At 42.1% G+C, this 22,791-nt stretch overlaps 1 protein-coding gene across 1 annotated transcript in view; it reads right to left on the minus strand.

Annotated features, from left to right (window-relative positions):
* LOC126335246 (estradiol 17-beta-dehydrogenase 2-like) overlaps window positions 1-2,084 on the minus strand; it is a 59,438-nt gene extending 57,354 nt beyond the window's left edge. The window contains exon 1 of the mRNA XM_049998329.1: window positions 1,937-2,084. Coding sequence (XP_049854286.1) covers window positions 1,937-2,084 — 148 coding nt within the window. The remainder of the gene's footprint in view (window positions 1-1,936) is intronic.
* Window positions 2,085-22,791: the final 20,707 nt, after the last annotated feature.

Below are 22,791 nucleotides of genomic sequence, written 5' to 3' on the forward strand. Positions count from 1 at the left end.
TAGTCCAACTCTTATGGTCTGAGGTGTGATAAGCTATATCTCCCGTTCACATTTGGTGTTTCTGGAAGAACCAATGCTTGATAAGTATAGAATGCTGTTAGACCTGTTCTTTTGCCGCTCATGCATTAGAGAGGCGATATATTCTTCTAACAGGATACTACTCATCCACACATTGCCCGTGAAACTATATGTACTCTGTAAGACGTGCAGCAACTTCCCTGGCCAGCATAATCTCTGGACTTATCTCTAGTCGAGCATGTGTGGGATATGATGGGGCGATAAGGTAGTTGTACAACTCGACAGCCAACAACTCTTACAGTACTACGTGAACAGGGTCGAGTAGGCATGGAATGCCGTATCCCAGGACAGTGTTCGCCATCTGTACGATCGGCTTGATGCCAGTGCACTGCCGCCCGATGGGGCTACACCACATACAGCATAGGTCGATACCTGGTACCTCAGAACCACTTGTTCTATAGATGTGTAAATGTAATCATTTCATGTACTCCATACGCACTGTTGCATAAATAAATCTTGAGTGAATTGAAAACCTCTAAAAGGGTATACTAATTTTTTTTCTGGTAATTTATTTGTACTTCCTTCTACATCTACATCTACATGATTACTGTGCAATTCACATTTAAGTGCTTGGCAGAGGGTTCATCGAACCAGAATCATACTATCTCTCTACCATTCCACTCCCGAACAGCGCGCGAGAAAAACGAACACCTAAACCTTTCTGTTCGAGCTCTGATTTCTCCTATTTTATCTTGATGATCATTCCTACCTATGTAGGTTGGGCTCAGCAAAGTATTTTCGCATTCGGAAGAGAAAGTAGGTGACTGAATTGTCGTAAATAGATCTCGCCACGATGAAAAACGTCTTTGCTTTAATGACTTCCATCCCAACTCGCGTATCATATCTGCGACAATCACTCCCCTATTACGTGATAATACAAAACGAGCTGCCCTTTTTTGCATCCTTTCGATGTCTTCCGTCAATCCCACCTGGTAACGATCCCACACCGCGCAGAGGACGAACGAGTGTAGTGTACGGTGTCTCTTTAGTGTACTTGTTGCATCTTCTAAGTGTCCTGTCAATGAAACGCAACCTTAGGCTCGCCTTCCCCAGAATATTATCTGTGTGGTCTTTCCAACTGAAGTTGTTCGTAATTTTAACCCCCAGGTACCTAGTTGAACTGACAGCCTTGAGAATTGTACTATTTATTGAGTAATCGAATACCAACAGATTTCTTTTGGAACTCATGTGGATCACCTCACACTTTTCGTTATTTAGCGTCAACTGCCACCTGCCACACCATACAGCAATCTTTTCTAAATCGCTTTGCAACTGATACTGGTCTTCGGATGACCTTACTAGACGGTAAATTACAGCATCATCTGCGAACAACCTACGAGAACTGCTCAGATTGTCACCCAGGTCATTTATATAGATCAGGAGCAGCAGAGGTCTCAGGACGCTTCCCTGGGGAACACCTAATATCACTTCAATTTTACTCGATGATTTGCCGTCTATTACTACGAACTGCGACCTTCCTGACAGGAAATCACGATTCCAGTCGCACAACTGAGACGATACCCCATAGACCCTTCTTTGTTGATGTATGTATTTCTTTTGTTACCTAAGGTTTCTTTGCCATCCTTTATACTCTCTACTCTCTGAAAGTCGAACTATGTCAGGTTACAGAATGGTGCAGCTCTAAAATACACCTTACAGTGACATAACTACGTTACTTTACCAGCATGCAGACCAGTCCCTTCGTGCATGGAATGATAACTAACTGTCAGCTATTATCTCAATTGAAAGACGTTATACCCACGTTGCAGAGGTCTCACGAGTAACATCAAACGTATATAAAATCACCATGTAAATGGAGAACTCTGTTGTGTGGGCTGGTTAGCCAGTGAGGGCTGACCTGTGATGAGAACGGCGCGAGACGGGACGCGGTCCAGCAGTCGCAGCGGCCTCAGCTTGTCCAGGGCGACACTGGCGATCCAGGCCAGCAGCGACGCCAGCACTGCGACGCCAACCCACTGGCACACCGCCGCCAGTGCTGACAACATACCTCCGCCTCTTCCTGCTGAAACAGGAAAAACGTGCTGACACGGTCGTCGGCACCATCTGCTGCACTGAACAAAGCAAGAATAACGCTAAAGGGAATGTGTTAATCGACAAAACGACTTGTGTAGCCGACTGGGGTGGCACAACAGTTGTCTCAAGGTGAGCATACGGGTGTCCAGCCAAGTTGTTGTATCCATTTTCTGCACTCAGCCGTGTCTTCAGGTGCTATGGGGTTCGCTATGGTGTGCACGTGCTGCCTCGACTCCAACCAAACAGTGAGCGAATGTTGGTCTCACACCATTGTTAATGTGGTATGTGAGAAAAGTGATGAGACTGACAACAATGTGTTGTCCTGCCGGCCGGAGTGGCCGTGCGTTTCTAGGCGCTACAGTCTGGATCCGAGCGACCGCTACGCTCGCAGGTTCGAATCCTGCCTAGGGTATGGATGTGTGTGATGTTCTTAGTTAGTTAGGTTTAATTAGTTCTAAGTTCTAGGCGACTGATGATCTCAGAATTTAAGTCGCATAGTGCTCAGAGCCATTTGAACCATTTTTGTTTTGTTCTACGAGGGTTGGAACTTTAATAGTAGCAACTATTTATTTACAGCTCGTACAAAATAGATACGTGTTTCAAAGTTTTACTGACCTTCAGAGTAGTCACCACCATTGCGTATAACCCGTTTCCAGCGGTGTGTAAGTCGTAGGATACTCTTAGCAGTGCCAGTTGTGTTGACAGATCGAGCGGCGCGGTCTATTGAGCCACGAATTTGTAGCAATTCTGAAGCGAATGCCGTGAAGTGTTTCCTTCAGTTTAGAGATAGAGTTGACCTCATGAGGACTTAAGTCAGGGGAATGCGGTAGGTGGTATAGCACTTAGCAGCCCCATCAGTCATACAAATCAGTAACAGCTTGCACTGCTTGAGCATTGTCCTGCAAAATTATGGTCAGGTTCTGCAGAAAGTGTCATCACTTCTGTCTCTAAGCTGGTCGTAGCTTGCGTTCCAAAAGTGAACAGTATAGAGACACAGGTGAGATGACACTTTTTGCAGGATCTGAAAATCATTTTGCAGGACAATGCTCAAGCACGTACAGTGCAAGCTGTTACTGATTTGTTTGACTGATGGGGCTGCTAAGTGCTATACCACCTACTGCGCTCCCCCGTCTTAAGCCCTCGTAAGATGAACTGGATTTCTAAACTGAAGGAAACACTTCACAGCATTCGCTTCAGACTTACCACAGATTCGTCAGTCAATAGGGCGCGCCGCTCGATCTGTCAACGTAACTGGCCTGCTAAGAGTATCCTGCGAGTTTCACATCGCTGGCAACGAAAAAATGGCTCTGATCACTATGGGACTCAACTGCTGTGGTCGGTCATTAGTCCCCTAGAACTTAGAACTACTTAAACCTAAATAACCTAAGGACATCACACACATCCATGCCCGAGGCAGGATTCGAACCTGCGACCGTAGCAGTCGCACTGTTCCGGACAGCGCGCCTAGAACCGCGAGACCACCGCGGCCGGCTCGCTGGCAACGGATTATAAACAATGCTGGTGACTGCTCTGAAGGTCAGTAAAACTTTGAAACACGTATCTATTTTGTTATAATTGTAAATAAATAGTTGCCACTCTTAAAGTTCCAAACCACGGGACTTGTGTTGGCCAATGAGTTCATGCCTTCCAGACGCTCACTCCCCAGTTTCAGCTTCGTACAGCCATCACGTGATTTTTTAGAATAATATGAGTGTATCTGTGTTTTTGTTGTGAGTTACGAAAACAGTACAGCGGAATAAAGAGCAACATTATGCCATCAAGTTTAGTGTTAAACTTTGGGAATCCATGAGTTTCATCTTTGAAAAGGTGAAATAGGCCATTGGGGGTCATTCTTTATCAAGGGTACAAGTTTTTCACTGCCAAAAATCATTTTTGGGAGGCCAAGATCACTTTGAAGATAAAGCTAGCCAAGGGAGACCTTCACCTTCACCGCGTGGGGTAGTCGTGCGGTCTAAGGCTCCTTGTCACAATCCGTGCGGGTGCTCCTGTCGGAGGTTCGAGTCCTCCCTCGGGCACGGGAGTGTGTGTGTTATCCATAGCGTAAGTTAGGTTAGGTTAGATTATGTAGTGTACAGGCTTAGGGACCGATGACCTCAGCAGTTTGGTCCAATAAGACCTTACCACAAATTTCCAAAACAATTTCCTTCACCTTCAAAAATCGAGCAAAACGCAGAAGATGCACGTGCTCTTGTGAGATTGTTCCTCCACGAAAGACTGTCAAGCAAGCGTTTTACAAACAAGTGCTCAAAGACTCAGGAAAAGTGTGAATTGAGTTTGCAAACAAGTGCGTTCTGGAACGTGATAACGCCTCCTCACACGACCACTTCCATCACGGAATATTTGACCTCAAAAGACATTCCTGTTGTTCCGCAGTTCCCCTGTTAACCTGATCTGGGTCCTTGTGACTTTCTTCAAAAATGGTTCAAATGGCTCTGAGCACTATGGGACTTAACATCTGAGGTCATCAGTCCCCTAGAACTTGGAACTACTTAAACCTAACTAACCTAAGGACATCACAAACATCCATGCCCGAGGCAGGATTCGAACCTGCGACCGTAGCGGTGCGCAGTTGCAGACTGTAGCGCCTAGAACCTCTCGGCCACTCCAGCCTGCTGACTTTCTTCATTTTCCAAATTTGAAAAGTGTCTTCAAAGAACGTCATTTTCTGAACTCGGAAGAACATTCAAAGGAATTAACAGACATGTTAAAGGCGCTACCAATTACAGCGTTTCACTCATGCTATCAGAACTGCGACGAGTCCACCGGTTTACTGTCATAGAGAAAGTATTGTTGTCTGGAGAAAAATAAAAACTTTGGTAAATAAAAGATAACTCACTAGTTTTCTCACACACCTCGTGTAGCCGAATTCAATCCCCAACACCCACTCCGCCCTTTGATGCTCTATTGTTTTACAGGGCACGCACTGACAGTCCGTGAAACGCAAATTCCCGTCAGCGTTTTCCAACTCAGAAGGATGCGCCAAACCACAGGTGTTTTATTTAATTTTAAATCATGATCCCTGATCGTTAGGTGTTCTGACATCTTTTTTTCGATAGTTTTCTTAATTACGCTGCTCATGAAACTTGGCGTTAGCATTACGATAATGGTCTCATCGTATTTCATTTCCTGACTACATTCGGTGCAGTGCTGGGGGACGGTTGATTTGCTTGTTTGCTTTAGTCAAGTGTGTCGCCGAGGTTCCTTCCATTTCTCCTTGACTTTTCTAATAAGTCTGGCGAACGTAAGGCACTTTCAGATGGAATGCGATATACATCTGGTTTTCGCAGACCTCCATCGTCTTTAAGAAGTTGTTGTGATCTTCAGTCCAGAGAGTGGCTTGATGCAGCTCTCCATGCTACTCTATCCTGTGCAAGCTTCTTCATCTACGCGTAACTACATCTACATCCATACTCCGCAAGTCACCTGACGGTGTGTGGCGGAGGGTACCCTGAGTACCTCTATCGGTTCTCCCTTCTACGGCAACCTACATCCTTCTGAATCTGTTTAGTGTATTCATGCCTTGATCTCACTCTACGATTTTTGCCTTCCGTGTTTCCCTGCAATACTAAATTGTTGATCCCTTGATGCGTCAGAAAGTGTCCTACCAACCGATACTTTCTTATGGTCAAGTTGGTCCCGGCGGAGGTTCGAGTCCTCTCTCGGCATGGGTGTGTGTGTTTGTCCTTAGGACGATTTAGGTTAAGTAGTGGGTAAGCTGAGGGACTGATGACCTTAGCAGTTAAGTCCCATAGGATTTCCCACACACATTTTTCTAGTCGAGTTGTGCCACAAATACCTCTTCTGCCCAATTCTTTCTGTACATTCTCATTAATTACGCGATCTACCCATCTGATCTTCAGTATTCTTCTGTAGTACCATATTTCGAAAGCTTCTAATCTCTTCTTGTCTAAACTATTTATCGTCCACGTTCCACTCCCACACATGGCTACACTCTATACAAATATTTTCAGAAAAGACTTCCTGACAATTAAATCTATGCTCGATGTTAACAAATTTCTCTTCTTCAGAAACGCTTTCCTTCCCATTGCAAGTATACATTTTGTTTTCTCTCTACTTCGATCATCATCATTTATTTCGATCCTAAATAGCAAAACTCATCAACTACTTTAAGTGTCTCATTTCCAAATCTAATTCCCTCAATATCACCTGATTCATTCGCCTGTATTCTATTATCCTCGTTTTGCTTTTGTTGATGTTCATCTTACAGCCTCCTTTCAAGACACTGTCCATCCCGTTCAACTGACAGAATTACAATGTCGTCGGCAGATCTAAACGTTTTTATTTGTTATCTGTGGATTTTAATTCCTTCTCCAAATTTTTCTTTTCTTTCCTTTACTACTCGCTCAATGTATAGTTTGAATAATATCGGCCGCGCGGGATTAGCCGAGCGGTCTTGACGCTGCAGTCAAGAACTGTGCGGCTTGTTCCAGCGAAGGTTCGAGTCCTCCCTCGGGCATGGGCGTGTGTGTTTGTCCTTAGGATACTTTAGGTTAAGTAGTGTGTAAGCTTAGGGATTGATGACCTTAGCAGTTAAGTCCCATAAGATTTCATACACATTTGAACATTTTTGAATAACATTGGAGGTAGGCTACAACTCTGTCTCACTCCCTTCTCAACCAGTTCTTCCCTATAGTGCCCCTCGGCTCTTACTGGCAGTTTCCGTACAAATTCTAAATAGACTTTCGTTCCCTGTATTTTACCCCTGCCACCTTCAGAATTTGAAAGAGAGTGTTCCTGTCAACATTGTCAGAAGCTTTCTCTAAGTCTGTAAATGCTAGAAACGTAAGTTTGCCTTTCCTTAATCTATCTTCTAAGATAAGTGGTAAGGTCAATATAGCCTCACGTGTTCCAACATTTCTACAGAATCCAAACTGATCTTCCCCAAGGTCAGGTTCTACCAGTTTTCCATTCGTCTGTAAAGAATTCGTGTTAGTATTTTGCAGCCGTGACTTATTGAACTGATAGTTCGGTAATTTTCACATCTGTCAACAGCTGCTTTCTTTGGGATTGGAATTATTATATACGCTCAGTACTGCTTCACGTGTTTCAACATTCTACAGAATCCCAACTGATCTTCCCCGAGGTCGGATTCTACCAGTTTTTCCATTCGTCTGTACAGATTTGAATATTTTTTTATCTTGTTTCAAGGAAGCGACATACATTGTGTAGTGTACGACTTCTCACACAGTGGTAAGGAGAGGTGGGCTCCCGTCGTAGGAAAGCTGGACAGGAGCAGAAATGATTGGCGAACAAGTTAACACAACGAACAGAAGATCTTTTTTTTTTTTAACTTGTAGTTCTCCAAACATATAAGGACTCATTACAGGTGATGCAACAAGAAATAACGCCTAGCTCATCATTGTCAACGAGGCAGAATCTCGTTGTGTTAAGTAGGAACTGTGGTGTTGGGGCCGTGACTAGGAGCCGCCTCTGTAGTGTCACGTGACGAAGTTGCTCCGAGTGCAAGTGGGCTGAGCTGATGCCGCCGGCCGTTTTGAGAACGGCCCCACTACTGCGCGACGCGCCGAAGAGTTTTCCGTTGTGACGCGTCAGCTCAAGGAATCGGCTTTCCCATCCGGAAACGGAAGACACTAGCGGTAGCAAATGAAGGAGAGCCACCGACGTATTGGGCGGGACCCACTGAAACGCCAGGTGCGTATGGTTAACTATACTGCGAATCTATATGGAAGATAGACGAAGCTGGGTGAATACATACCAGTTTTTTTATCTTCTTTACGATCTACTCTTTCACATATTTCATTATTGATTTTTCTTATTTCGCCACAAACATACACTAGTGGCCATCAAAAATGGCTCCACCGTGAAGAAATGCGATTCATAAACGGGTATTCATTGGACAAATATATTATACTAGAACTGACATCTGATTACATTTTCACGCAATTTGGGTGCATAGATCCTGAGAAATCAATACCTGGAACAACCACCTCTGGCTGTAATAACGGCCTTGATACGCCTGGGCATTGAGTCAAACACAGCTAGGATCGCGTGTACAGGTACCAGCTGCCCATGCAGCTTCAACACGATACCACAATTCACCAAGAGTAGTGACTGGCTTATTGTGACGAGCCAGTTGCTCGGTCTCCATTGACGAGACGTTTTCAGTTGGTGAGAGATCTAGAGAATGTGCAGTCCAACATTTTCTGTATCCAGAAAGGCCCGTACAGGACCTGCAACATGCGGTCGTGCATTATCCTGCTGAAATGTAGGGTTTCGCAGGAATCGAATGATGGGAGAGCCACAGGTCGTAACACATCTGAAATGTAACGTCCACTGTTCAAAGTGCCGTTAATGCGAACAAGAGGTGACCGATACTTGTAACAAGGGCACCCCATACCATCATACCGATTGATATCCCAGTATGGCGATGACGAATACAGGCTTCCAATGTGCGTTCACCACGATGTCGCCAAACACGGATGCGACCATCATGATGATGTAAACACAACCTGGATTCATACGAAAAAATTACGTTTTGCCATTGGTGCACCCAGGGTCGTCGTTGAGTACACCATCGCAGGCGCTCCTGTCCGTGAAGGGCAACCGCAGAAATGGTCTCCGAGCTGATAGTCCATGCTGCTGCAAACGTCGTCGAACTGTTCGTGCAGATGGTTGTTGTCTTGGATACGTCTCCATCTGTTGACTCAGGGATCGAGACGTGGCTGCACGATCCGTTACAGCCATGTGGATAAGATGCCTGTCATCTCGACTGCTAGTGATACGAGGCCGTTGGGATCCAGTACGGCGTTCCAAATTACCCTCCTGAACCCACCGATCCATTTTCTGCTAACAGTCATTGGATCTCGACCAATGCGAGCAGCAATGTCGCGATACGATAAACCACAATCGCGATAGGCTACCATCCGACCTTTATCAAAGTCGGAAACATGATGTTACGCATCACAACAACGTTTCACCAGGCAACGTCGGTCAACTGCTGTTTGTGTATGGGAAACTTTCCTCATGTCAGCACGTTGTAGGTGTCGCCACCTGCGCCAACCTTGTGTGAATGCTCTGAAAAGCTAATCATTTGCATATCACAGCATCTTCTTCCTGCAGGTTAAATTTCAAGTCTGTAGCACGTCATCTTCGTGGTGTAGCAATTTTAAATGCCAATAGTGTACAGGGTGATTCAAAAAGAATACCACAACTTTAGGAATTTAAAACTCTGCAACGACAAAAGGCAGAGCTAAGCACTATCTGTCGGCGAATTAAGGGAGCTATAAAGTTTCATTTAGTTGTACATTTGTACGCTTGAGGCGCTGTTGACTAGGCATCAGCGTCAGTTGATGCTAAGATGGCGACCGCTCAACAGAAAGCTTTTTGTGTTATTGAATACGGCAGAAGTGAATCGACGACAGTTGTTCAGAGTGCATTTCGAACGAAGTATGGTGTTAAACCTCCTGATAGGTGGTGTATTAAACGTTGATATAAACAGTTTACAGAGAATGGGTGTTTGTGCAAAGGGAAAAGCTCTGGACGGCCGAGAACGAGTGATGAAAATGTAGCACGCATCCAGCAATCATTTGTTCGCAGCCCAGGAAAATCGACTCTCAGAGCTAGCAGAGAGCTGCAAATTCCACAATCAACTGTATGGAGAGTCCTACGAAAAAGGTTAGTTATGAAACGTTATCGTATGAAATTGGTTCAAGCACTGTCTGCAGCTGATAAGATTAAAATAATCGATTTCTGTGATTTTATCCTTGCTCAAATGGAAACAGATGAATCTTTCGTTTCAAAGATTGTGTTTAGTGAAGAAGCAACTTTCCACATTAACGGGAAAGTCAACCGTCACTATCTCTGTATATGGGGCACTGAGAATCCGCGGGAAACAACTCAGTATGAACGTGACTCGCCTAAGGTGAACGTTTTCTGTGCCATTTCAGCCAATAAAGTTTTTGGTCCCTTTTTCTTCGAAGGTGCTACTGTATCTGGACTACAGTATCTGGAGATGTTAGAGAATTGGCTATTCCCTCAGCTCAACAATTCATATTTCAGCAGGATGGAGCGCCACCACATTGGCACTTATCTGTCCGTAACTACCTGAACGTCAAATACCCGAGGCGATGGATCGGCCGCCAGGCAGCCCGTGACAGAGCACTTCATCACTGGCCTCCAAAAAGCCCTGATCTTACCCTCTGCGATTTTTTCTTATGGGGGTATGTTAAGGATATGGTGTTTCGGCCACCTCTCCCAGCCACCATCGATGATTTGAAACGAGAAATAACAGCAGCTATCCAAACTGTTATGCCTGATATGCTACAGAGAGTGTGGAACGAGTTGGAGTATCGGGTTGATATTGCTCGAGTGTCTGGAGGGGCCATATTGAACATCTCTGAACTTGTTTTTGAGTGAAAAAAAACCTTTTTAAATACTCTTTGTAATGATGTATAACAGAAGGTTATATTATGTTTCTTTCATTAAATACACATTTTTAAAGTTGTGGTATTGTTTTTTAATCACCCTGTATTTCAAGACTACCGTTCATGATTGTTCACTACCTCATGTAGAAAACTGATCGCCCCAGAACAAAAACTTTTTGTTACTTTCATAAAAGCTTTTAGTATTCCAGTACACAACGCGCTTTACTATAATGATGGTACATTACCTGTTATCTGACAGTCATTTATTTATAACTGAAAGTATCTGACAGTTCACCCTCAATATTTCCTATGTTAAGACATGTATTTTAACCTCGCTGTGAGTGTAAGCTATTGAAACTACCAATGAAGTAGTATCACAACACTCAGCTCCATCTCTAAACTACCATTAACATTATCAGTGCCAAGATAGACGAACTCTAACACTGACACGACGGTGATACAAATTTACATGCATACCTACACCACAGGTTGAAATAATGTACGATAAAAGAGATTATTCAGGTAGTTAAGCGAGACAAAAATTTAAAATGTAATCAGAGACTGGAATGCGGTAGCAGGTATAGAAAGAGAACACAGTAAGAAAACAGAGGCTTGGGGGGAGGGGTGAAAAGGAAGGCACCTCATAGAATTTTGCACAGAGCATAATGTAATCATCGCCAACACTTTGCTTCAGAATCATGAAAGAATAATACATATTTTTAACAGACTTTTCGAAATCACATTTTAAATTGTAAGACGTTCCCGGTGCTTACTCAGACCGACGATAATTTATTTGTTACAAACAGCAATTTACAACTAAAGACACAGTAAACGGTAGCAAATTAAGGATATGGAACCTGAATAAGTTAAGACTTAGAGTTTTTTGATAATCTTAACAGTATCATAAAGCAACGACTGACTGAAACAGAGGAAGGGGTCCACGACAGTACGAATAGCTATCTTTGAGAGAAGAAGTGGTGAATGTAGCAGAGGATGTAAATGGGAAAAAGATACAGTAGAAATCCTTGGATAAAACATCATATATATTGAATTTAATTAACAACAGAGAAAATATAAAGTAGGCCATGTGTAATAGAGATGTCTAAACCTGACGTTGACATGGAGTCCGAAGTCGCAATAGCGATTGTGCACTTGTTAAACATATGTGCCGACATTAAATAAGAAAGAATAAAGAAAACTTTGCTCAAAGGAGAAGCGACGGTCAAGAGCTAATTTGGCAGGCTGGAACTAAGCAAATAAGAAAAAGCTACACTGCTGGTCATTAAAATTGCTACACCACGAAGAAGACATTCTACAAACGCTAAATTAACCCACAGGAAGAAGATACTGTGATATGCAAATGATTATCTTTCCAGAGCATTCACCCGAGGATGGCGCCGGTGGCGACACCTACAACGTGCTGACATGAGGAAAGTTTCCAGCCGATTTCTCATACACAAACAGTAGTTGGCCAGCGTTGCCTGGTGAAACGTTGTTGTTATGCCTCGTGTAAGGAGGGGAAATGCGTACCATCACGTTTCCGACTTTGATACAGGTCGGATGGGAGCCTATGACGATTGCGGTTTATCGTATCGCGACATTTCTGCTCGCGTTGGTTGAGATCCAATGACTGTTAGCGAAATATGGAATTGGTGGGTTCAGGATGGTAATACGGAACGCCGTGCTGGATCCCAATGGCCTCGTATCGCTAGCAGTCGAGATGATAGGCATCTTATCCGCATGGCTGTAACGGATCGTGCAGCCACGTCTCGATCCCTGAGTCAACAGATGGGGACGTATCCAAGACAACAACCATCTGCACGAACAGTTCGACGACGTTTGCAGCAGCATGGACCATCAGCTCGAAGACCATGGCTACGGTTACCATTGACGCTGCATCAAAGACAGGAGCGCCTGCGATGGTGTACTCAACGACGAACCTGGATGCACGAATGACAAAACGTAATTTTTTCCGATGAATCCAGCTTCTGATTACAGAATTATGATGGTCGCATCCGTGTTTGGCGACATCGCAGTGAACGTACATTGTGAGCGTGTATTCGTCATCGCCATACTGGCGTATCACCCGGCGTGATGGTATGGGGTGCCATTGGTTACACGTCTCGGTCACCTCTTGTTCGCATTGACGGCACTTTGAACATTGGACGTTAGTTTCAGATGTGTTACGATCCTAGGCTCTACCCTTGATTCGATCAGATCCTGAACGAGCCTTTCTGGATACAGGAAAAGTTCGACTGCTGCCCTGGCCAACACATTCTCCAGATCTCTCACCAACTGAATACGTCTGGTCAATGGTGGCCGAGTAACTATCTCGTCACAATACGCCAGTCACAGCTCTTGATGAACTGTGGTATCGTGTTGAAGCTGCGTGAGCAGCTGTATCTGTACACGCCAGAGGTGATTGTTCTGGCTACTGATTTCTGAGGATCTATGCACCCAAACTGCGTGAAAATGTAATCACATGTCAGTTCTAGTATAAAATATTTGTCCAATGAATACCCGTTTATCATCTGCATTTCTTCTTGGTGTAACAATTTTAATGGTCAGTAGTGCAGAAGGTGGTAGGAATATGTAGAGAGGGAGAGGAGCTATACAAACTAACATGAACAGAATGTTAGATTCCTGTGAAATGTCTGATCACGCAAGACAGCACTAATCCTACAACTTCCATAAATAGACAGATTGAACAAATGCAAACCAGTATCTGCATATTTAGATAAAGATTATGACAATCTTAACTGAAAGACAGTGTTTGATGCTCTGGAGCTATCACCGATAGAACACAGGGACACAAGATTATCTACAACTTGCACAGAAACCAAACTGCAGTTCTAAGACTTCAATGACTTGAAAAAAGAAGCAATAATTGATAAGGCACAAGTAAGAGGAGACTGTCAATACCAAGAAAAGAGTTTCTGAAAATTTGTTTTTTCACATCGAATATAAATTTTAATGGTTGCTTAATATTTTATAAAGCTGTTTGTGTGGAGTGTAGCCTTGTATGTAAGTGAAAAGTGGACGTTGAACAGCTCTGTCAAGAAGATAATGGACGCTTTCAAAACTTGGTGATAAAAAAGAATGCTGAACATTAGATACGAATATCGTATAACTAAAGAAGAGGTACTCAATTAAACAGAGGAGGAATAAGAAATTATGGCACAACTTGTCTAAAAGAGGGGTTAGTTGACAGGAGATATTATGATGCGTCAAGGAATCGTCAGTTTGGTAACGGAGGCTAAATTGCAGAGAGAGATCAAGCCTTACCAACGCTAAGCGAATTAAAATGAATGTAGGATGCAGTAGTTACCTACACATGAAGAGGCCTACACAGGATAGACTACTGTGAAGCACTGTATCAACACGAAGATGAATTGTATTTCTTGTTAGTGCAGCCCAATAGCAAATAACATCACCTTTCATTAGGTAGATCAGCTGCGTATTTATTGCCAGGCTGACTGCTTAATAGGGCCTCCAGCACACAACTTGTAAGGGAGGCCAGAAACAAAAGATGTTCAGAGACGGGCTGAAGATGACATTCACCTTGATAAAAGAGGCAACCAGAAAGCAAATTTTAATGTACACAATTCATGCAGACAGCCTCTGACTGAAACTAGAAATACTCAAAAATTGGCAGGAAAATTAGGTTCATTCAGTTGTAATTCAAACATGGCTCTGAGCACTATGGGACTTAACATCTGAGGTCATCAGTCCCCTAGAACTTAGAACTACTTAAACCTAACCAACCTAAGGACATCACACACATCCATGCCCGAGGCAGTATTCGAACCTGCAACAGTAGCACCACCACGGTTCCGAACTGAAGCGCCTAGAACCGCTTGGTCACAGCGGCTGGCAGTGGTTTCCATTGCCTTCTGCATCATCCTCATGCCGTTGATCATTGCTGATTGTTCCGCGTTTCAGAGCAGTTTCACACCTCTAGGACAAGATCGTGCCCCGAACCTCTGTCTTCTCTTCCTCCCTCTTTGTCAAGGCCTTTGGCACTTGCTCGAGAAAGGCAAAGGTCCCTATTTCGAGTCTCGGTCCGACACACAGTTTTTAATCTGCCAGGAAGTTTCATATCAGCGCACACTACGCTGAAGAGCGAAAATTTCATTCTGGAATCGATTCATTCAGTTGTAGTTACATGTATGAGTTGAATATCCATTCATTCCTTTGAGTGAAACTATTCTGTGGGAGCAACCCTATGAAAACAGTAGATTTAGTCGGTTGGAATACTCATTCATTGTTTTGAGTGAAACCAGTCTGTGGGAGCTACCAAATGAATACACCAGAGATTAGAGACGAAAATAACACACCACAGCCTAAAGTGTAAAAATGTTCATAAGACCACTGTAATAACATCATTACACAACTGACGCAGCACGTCCAAGGTGTGACAGTTCTCCTAAAGGACCATCCTGTCACTCGGAAGGTGACAATTTGACCTCTTTCGAACTTTCTCAGTTGGCTGTAGGAAGCATGAATGCACATCTGTTGCATGGTTGCCTGCTTGCTTTATACGTTTTCACTCCACCGAGTCTTCTGGCTATGAGGATTCCCTGTCAAGGAGTAAACACAGACGGCGCTCTGGTAGCTATACCACTAAGCTGGCTCTTGGTGGACAATTTTTAAATCTTTACCAGCACATCAACTATCTCACAGATCAAAACTGACATCGTCTTTCTAGTGTAGTAATTTTCTCCAGGTGTGTATTTAAGGAAAAAGAGTAAACAATAATATAAGAAACCTAGGAGCGAAATAAATAAGAAGCGCAGAAAAGTCAAGGTGAAATACTTGCAGAAAAAGTATGAAGAAACCGAAAAGAAATGGGCCCGGAGGGGGGGGGGGGGGGGTAACCTGGACAGATGAGGGGAAAAAAGGGGTGGGGATAGTATCCGGCAGCATACTCGTGAATAGCATAAAGATCTACGAAAACGCAGTAGGGACTTGTGTTTATCATGCATTGTGTCTTTTGGTGATTTCTTATCGAAACAAATGGGACTTTGCTGCAAAATCGTAGCTGTGGGACTGTTTCCATGCCACTAAACCTGACAGTTGAAGCGCTACTGTGGGACTCCGTTTATTTTGAGCATTCCCAATTGTATTTTGGGATACCAATGATGCTTTGTTTCTGATACGGTCAGGCTGGATGCTCAATTATTTTCACCATATTTAGGTGACTGATTCTGAAATAGTTCTGCTCGGCTTTAAATATGTGTAAACGATCCACACCTGTCCTCTAGGAGTTCAGTCGGCTCTCAGCCGTGATAGCGTGCGGAACTGTCCCATGGTCTAGCCATCGCTCAGCTCTCGGTGTTGTTTATCTCCGCGTACCAGTACTGGTGTCTATAGAGTCCAATTCTACCGTACCTCATGGCGCACTCTTGTCTCCGTGCGACGATCAAAGTAACGTTTCAGACCGGATATCCACGACCAAGAGATTTTGAAGTTGGACAGTTCATACGAGAGGATCTGCGTTTGAAGCCCCCTGTACGTGATAGGAATACATTTTTCCATCGCGGGAAGAGTTGTATACATCAAGATGTCGACTGAGGTGTTATGCGTTGAAGTTGTGCAACACACGCCGTCAGATTAAAACAATCTGATGGACATGCGGCACCATGCCGCCCATGCGGAATTCGGTCTCCGAACTTTGTGGGTGTTTGAGTTCCCATTCGAGGTGCCTCAAGAAGCGGTCATTGCCGCTTTCCTGCCATATGGAAACGTCTTGGGTCATCTGGCGGAGAAGTGGCAAACATTTACGACCTACCCATTGTTAAATGGCATCCATCCGACCAAAACTGAGCTGACGAAACACGTTCCATCGTACCTGATGATTGGCGGTTTGCAGGCCATCGTCATGTATGATGGCCAGCCACGAACATGCTCTGGATGTGGCCAGAAGGACGTGTCCTGTCAGAATGTTTACGCCGACGTTTGATACAGACTTCAAGATACATCTGAAGCCTCGTCAGCGCCACCCAACCGCGCCACAACACGACGATGAGACCAGCATAGCGTCACCTCCAGTGCTTGCACTGGGAACATTCACTCTCGAGAGCGTGGCGGTCGACCCTACCCGAACCAGTAACGTCTAACTAGATGTCGTGGCGACAGATGTCTTTATTCAGACCGTTGGGTGATGGGCGACCACATTCTGATTTGGAAAAACACATTAACAAGAAACAGCGGTCATCAAGCAAGCGCAAGAAACGCCGACTAACACCCTCTGATGACACTCTCCTTCAGATGGCCTCTCGAGATGACCTTCCATATTGCGTCCACTCACATCGCACGACCCTCGTGTGACGAATCCTCTTTCAATCCAGAACTCGAACTCAATGTTGACAGTACAAGAGGACGACACAACACCAGCAGCTATTGTCGCAGCGCCTACTTCCTCCACTCCGACAGTAAACGACTGTCTTCGACGTCAGCATTCTGGGCAAATGATGTTCAAGGAGCGGATGAGACCACCAGCTTGTCTGAGCGAGAGCGTCCCATGGAGGCGCCTGAGCCGGCGCCCTGTCACTAATCATGAATACTGTGTCAGACTCATCTGGTCCACACATGCAGGATAGTTCCAATCTGCATCAGCTGCAAGGGACTGTACATTGCAATTACGTGTCGACACAATGAATCTTGCCACCATCCGAGCTACTCTGCGGATGTTGATATTGCACCCCTACAGGACATGTTTGTTGCTGACTTCCAAATGCCCACTGGGTACACTGCTTACATTTCTCACGTCTCCGACACTGGTAGTCGTGTCACCATTCTCCTAAACGATGGCTCCCTGCAGAGGATGTCACACACCTCCCCACTCCACATGGTATGGACCTCACCCTATTTGGTGTGCGTATCATTAACATCTACACACCCTTGGCTCTGGCCGCAGTCATGACCGACATACATTCCTTGCTGAGAAGGTCACACCGTAGTTCACAGGCTCACAAGACGATTTGCTGCTCGACATAAGGGCCTGCTGATCGACTCCCACAGTATTCACCTTGTGTGGCTATCTTGATGGTCATCGATAGCCTGCGACTCATTGGCACCTGGACAAAGCTCCATGGAACCCAACCAGTGTGCTGCCCCTGAGTAAAAATTCGCTCATATTTTATCAGCAGAGCCTCCCCCTACTCTCAAACTGCTAAAGTAAATGGTCACATAAATCAATAATATTGATTGTTACAACCCTTTATTAATCGTTACTTATGTACATTATTCAACATGATCTTAATAATAGAAATGACAAACTGTATAAAACATACAAATTTTTCTTTTACGAAAAGAATCATATCTTTCTTTTAATTAATTCATCTTTACAATCCATTAAATCAGCAGTATGCCACTTCCAAATGTTTGTGTATGGGTAAAACAACCTAAGCTAACCACCCTGTATAAAACTCCTATAAAACCCACCAGTAACATTACTTTTACCAAATCATATAAATTCTATCCTCACAATACACTTAACTAGTTACAAAAAAGAAGGAAAATATCTTGGCACACTTCTGGACTGCTACCCCTGAAGAAACGTTATAACTATCCAGTGTGCAACAGAAAATCCCAAAGAGGATGACAATAGATAATCACTTTATAGTACAACATCAATTCTGAGGAAAACAGTACACCACTTCTGAGCTGTGGTTGCCTGACTGACGTATATGAAGACTACGATGAAGATATCAAGAGAAGATACTGACAGGGTATAATAGCATAAATTGACGACACTACCTGACTAGCGTATCAAACAGATTTTCAAAGAATAGTGTCAATAGGCAATCACAACATATTACAATCTACCTTCTTAGTTGTGAAATTAGTAGAAACGATTAGCGGTGTTAAAATATATTGATGGACAGTTGTGATCTCTCAAGATCAATATCGTAAATCAATCCACAATTTATAAGAAAACATCTGAGTACATACAGATAATCGTTAGAGATGGATTCTCTAAACTGTTGTATGTTCGTTGGGCCTATACTTTGCTAACAACAACTTCCTTCAGTAATGTAGCACCACAGTTTTATTTAAGCCGTTAGTGTTGAAAAGAGTAGGCAACCTGTATGCATACGTTATATGCAACAAAATTAATCTGACACCTACACATTGGATAAATAGTTTTTTTTCCTTTCACAAGATGTCCAGCTCAGCCTCAATTCAACACCCAAATAAAAGCTTACAACGTTGTAATTCAAAGTCGGCAAATCACAAATTCACAAATTACTGCCCTACATATAACTTCCGCTCAAATACATGCCAATATAGATACTAGTGGAACTCTCAGTGCATAGGTGCATAAAATATTATGTACCCGAGTGTTGCAATCTGTAAGTCATGTTTGCTTACGATAAAACAATCCTATGTCTGTGCCCTGTATTTGAAGAGAATTAATATAAAAAGTAATTTTTCTTTAGATAATAAAAGAAATCGTTATTTCCATCAGATTGTTAAATCAACGTTAAAGAAAATTAACGACACAAAAACGTCTATTTGCAATCAGTTGATCTGATAGACAAATGACTACTGTTTGCGTATTGTTTCGATGTAATAAAATAGATCTTTTCTACCAGAGGCAGTTAACCTCTCTGTCAGCTTAAACTTTATATCGTAACTGTCAAAATTCCATTTTATGCTTTTCTTTTCACTTTAGAAAAGAACGTTACTAAATATTTCTCTTCAGAAGTATTTGTATTAGTATTTCTGCATTTAAAATGCTCAGAGACATTGACAGAAGAATATAAGTAGTATTAACTAACTACACAATAAGTTCGGACACCAGTGGAACTTTGATTTTTATTTAACGATGAACGTTAATTTATTGTGCTTGAGGAACGTTACACAATATTTCAGTTTCTATGTTTCAACAATTTCAGTTGTTATATAATCTTTTGCTGGAAAATATTTTTTTAAATCCCTATTTTAGGCAATGAATAATAAATCAAAAATAAAGAAAAACAGATCACTAAGCTCCACCGCCACTTTTGTCCCTGTATAAAATAACGTACAAGACTCAACCTTTTCAGGCATTGGACATTCGCGGTTACTAGCCCTTTTTAAAATATCTTTTTCCAGCAATGTAGAATAAAACTTTTTTTATTATGTTTGATAATTGTTCACTTTACATACTATCCAATAGTAATGTCAACACCCTAAGTGCTCACAGTTATTCCTTATTTCAATATGAAATGGGAAGAACAACTATTACAATAGTATAAATTCTGTAGGTACAATGACCAGGATTTAATCACACAATCGTTTACACTCTCCACAGGGGTCACAAGCACCAACAAATATACCAGACATATACCGACACCTATCATCAAAATACATCAATATATGACAGAGGCTTCACTTACGTTTGTCGTCACTTTCTCATCAATTGATAGGTTCGCGTATTTTACAATATAGAAGTACTACACCGAAGACAATGAAAATTCAACCAAAATCACCTGTGTCCCTTTTCAACCCAAACAAAATTTATTCTGAAATTAACTTCAGATACTACTCTGAACCTCTGTTCAGGTTTCTCGGACAGCTCTGTCCTTCCTTTATAGACCATTTGGAAGCATCTAGCTTCAAAACTTCCCATTTCAATCAACATAAGAACAATCCCCGACCGAGATTTATTCCCTTCTTTACAACGAACTTTATATAGTTGTTCACTCACCTTAAGTGAAAACAGACTTATCTTCTTCAGAATTAAAAGAAAACATGAGTCTTAGGTAAGTGATGACAAATTTCAAACTTTCCAATCAGAATATAATCCAATATTATCTTGCTAATTTTCCTTTCTTTATGTATCGATGTAAATACGTAAGTTAGATCATAAATTCTCCTACTGCAAGATATAATATTCATTAAGCTTCAAACGACGAATTGGTGTCCTAACCATGAACAAACGACGAACTCTGTGTCTACTTCAGATCTTCTTCGGACATACTACTAAAATACTTATTCTTTTACGTCATTCTTTGGCCTTCTGTATTCTTTTTTCTTTAGACGCCAGGTCGCTATTGTACCGCTGTCGGCAGCCAAGCCACCACTTTATCGTGTGCTCTATAACATATAACAGAATTCCTTTTAACAAATAAAATTTACATATTTATTATCCAACCACTTTACATATTTTGAGGCTACGTACATCTTCTGCTAATAAAATATGAGCGAATTTTACTCAGAGGCAGCACAGAGCCCCTATCAAAGTAAATGGTTACATCATCAATAATATTGATTGTTACAACCTTTTATTAATCCTTACTTACATATTTTATTCAACATGATCTTAATATTAGAAATGACAAACTGTATAAAAGACACAAATTTTTCTTTTACCAAAAAAAGAATAATATCCTCCTCTTAATTAATACTTCTTTACAATTAATTAAATCAGCAGTTTGCCACTTCCAAATGTTTGTGTATGGGTAAAACAACCTAAGCTAACCACCCTGTAGAAAACTCCTATAAACCCCACCAGTAACATTACTTTTACCAAATCATATAAATTCTATCCCCACAATAAACTTAACTAGTTACAAAAGCAAAGAAAAATATCTTGACACATATTATCCAGAGCATGCCTTGTGGCATTAATTAACTAAGTTTCATTAACCCACAGAAAATTCTTCTCTTTCTGATAAGTTCTAGGCTTTCTACCTTCTTCTTGATATTTTCGCATTTTATCTTTTTTCCTCATAACACTTGTACTTCACTATATAAACACTATTATTTTTAAGATTACTCCTTTTCACAAATAATATCACATCATTAACCATCTGTTCTAGCATTACTCTAATCGCCAAATAATTGAGGGTTGAAGTATTCTTCACCTCCTTCATCATCAATTCGAACATAGCTTACGCCATTTCCTGATATCCCTTTTTGTAATACAACTGTCGTTATATGGGGTATGTCTATAATTTTATTTGGCCATCATATAAATAAAAAAATTTCTTTATCTTTTTATCACTTTTGCAGCCAGAGGAAGCCTCTTCAGTCTCTTAAAAGCATTATCTCTTAGATTATCTTTCACTAATACCTTAATATTTTCCTGATACACTTTATTAGGAGGCCATTGTATTTTGTTCAATACTTTCTCTCCTACTATCGTACCTTCTACCAATTCACTAGGAGCAAATCCTGTACTACTATGAGGTAAATTATTAATTACTATCTCAAAATCTTTTAAAAACATCAGCCACAAAGTACGTTTTTGTGAACAATAAGTTCTGGCTAAACATCTTAACTCCTTCATTATTCTCTCACTAGGATTTGCTTGCGGCCGAAAATATGCGATTAATTGATGGGTAAATGTTGTTATCTTTTAGGAATGTAGTAAAGGTTTTGGATACAAATTGTACTCCATTATCAGATATTAACCTTCTCGGTTTACCAACCATCTTAAAATAGTTGTTCACAAATAATCTAATTATAGTCCTACTGTTTGCCTTCTTGACAGGGTATAATTTTACGAACTTGGACCATACACCTAGAATCACAATTACATATGTAACACTCCACGTGGTAATGGTCCAAACACATCTATCGCTGTAATTTCATTTACTGCCTTTGGAACAATGGGATAAATTGGAACTCTCCCTTCCCTGACGGTATATTTAGGTCGTTGACAAGTTTGACAGTATAATAATGCTTTACGAGTAAATTTGTTTAGATTTTTCCTATTATAGGAATTACGGATGTGATTAATGCATTTTTTTAATATCAAAATTACTATATGATGTGGCAGTCAGATGAATTATGTTAGTGGAGGTAGCCCAAGTGACCTATCTTCCCACCATTTTTCTTAGGTTAGTAGAGGTGTGAAGCATTATCCTGTTGGAATTTGAACTTCAGGCCAGTTTTCTGGCAGAGGGGAGGGCAGGGGAGGGGGCGTGGCACTTTCTCGCCAAATTTCAAACTTCCCGCCAAAATCCGCCTCTTGGATGACATCACAGCCGCCATCTTGAATGATGTCATGTGCTGTTGCCAAGTATACCCACCGCCATCTTGGATAACGTCATCGCCGCCATATTGGATACATCTGGCAACAATGGAAAATGGAGACATATCCGCCTTGCTCCAATACTCTGATGATATCCCCATCGAATTTTACAAAAGTTTTAACTCTTTGTTAGCTTCCAAACACCTTTCTAGAGGACATAATTATACCTGTTGACGAACTGCACAGGCTACCTAGCATCGATGATTATCAACCAATCACCTTGCA

This window comes from Schistocerca gregaria, chromosome 1 (genome assembly GCF_023897955.1).
Source record: "Schistocerca gregaria isolate iqSchGreg1 chromosome 1, iqSchGreg1.2, whole genome shotgun sequence".
Taxonomy (NCBI): Eukaryota; Metazoa; Arthropoda; class Insecta; order Orthoptera; family Acrididae; genus Schistocerca; species Schistocerca gregaria.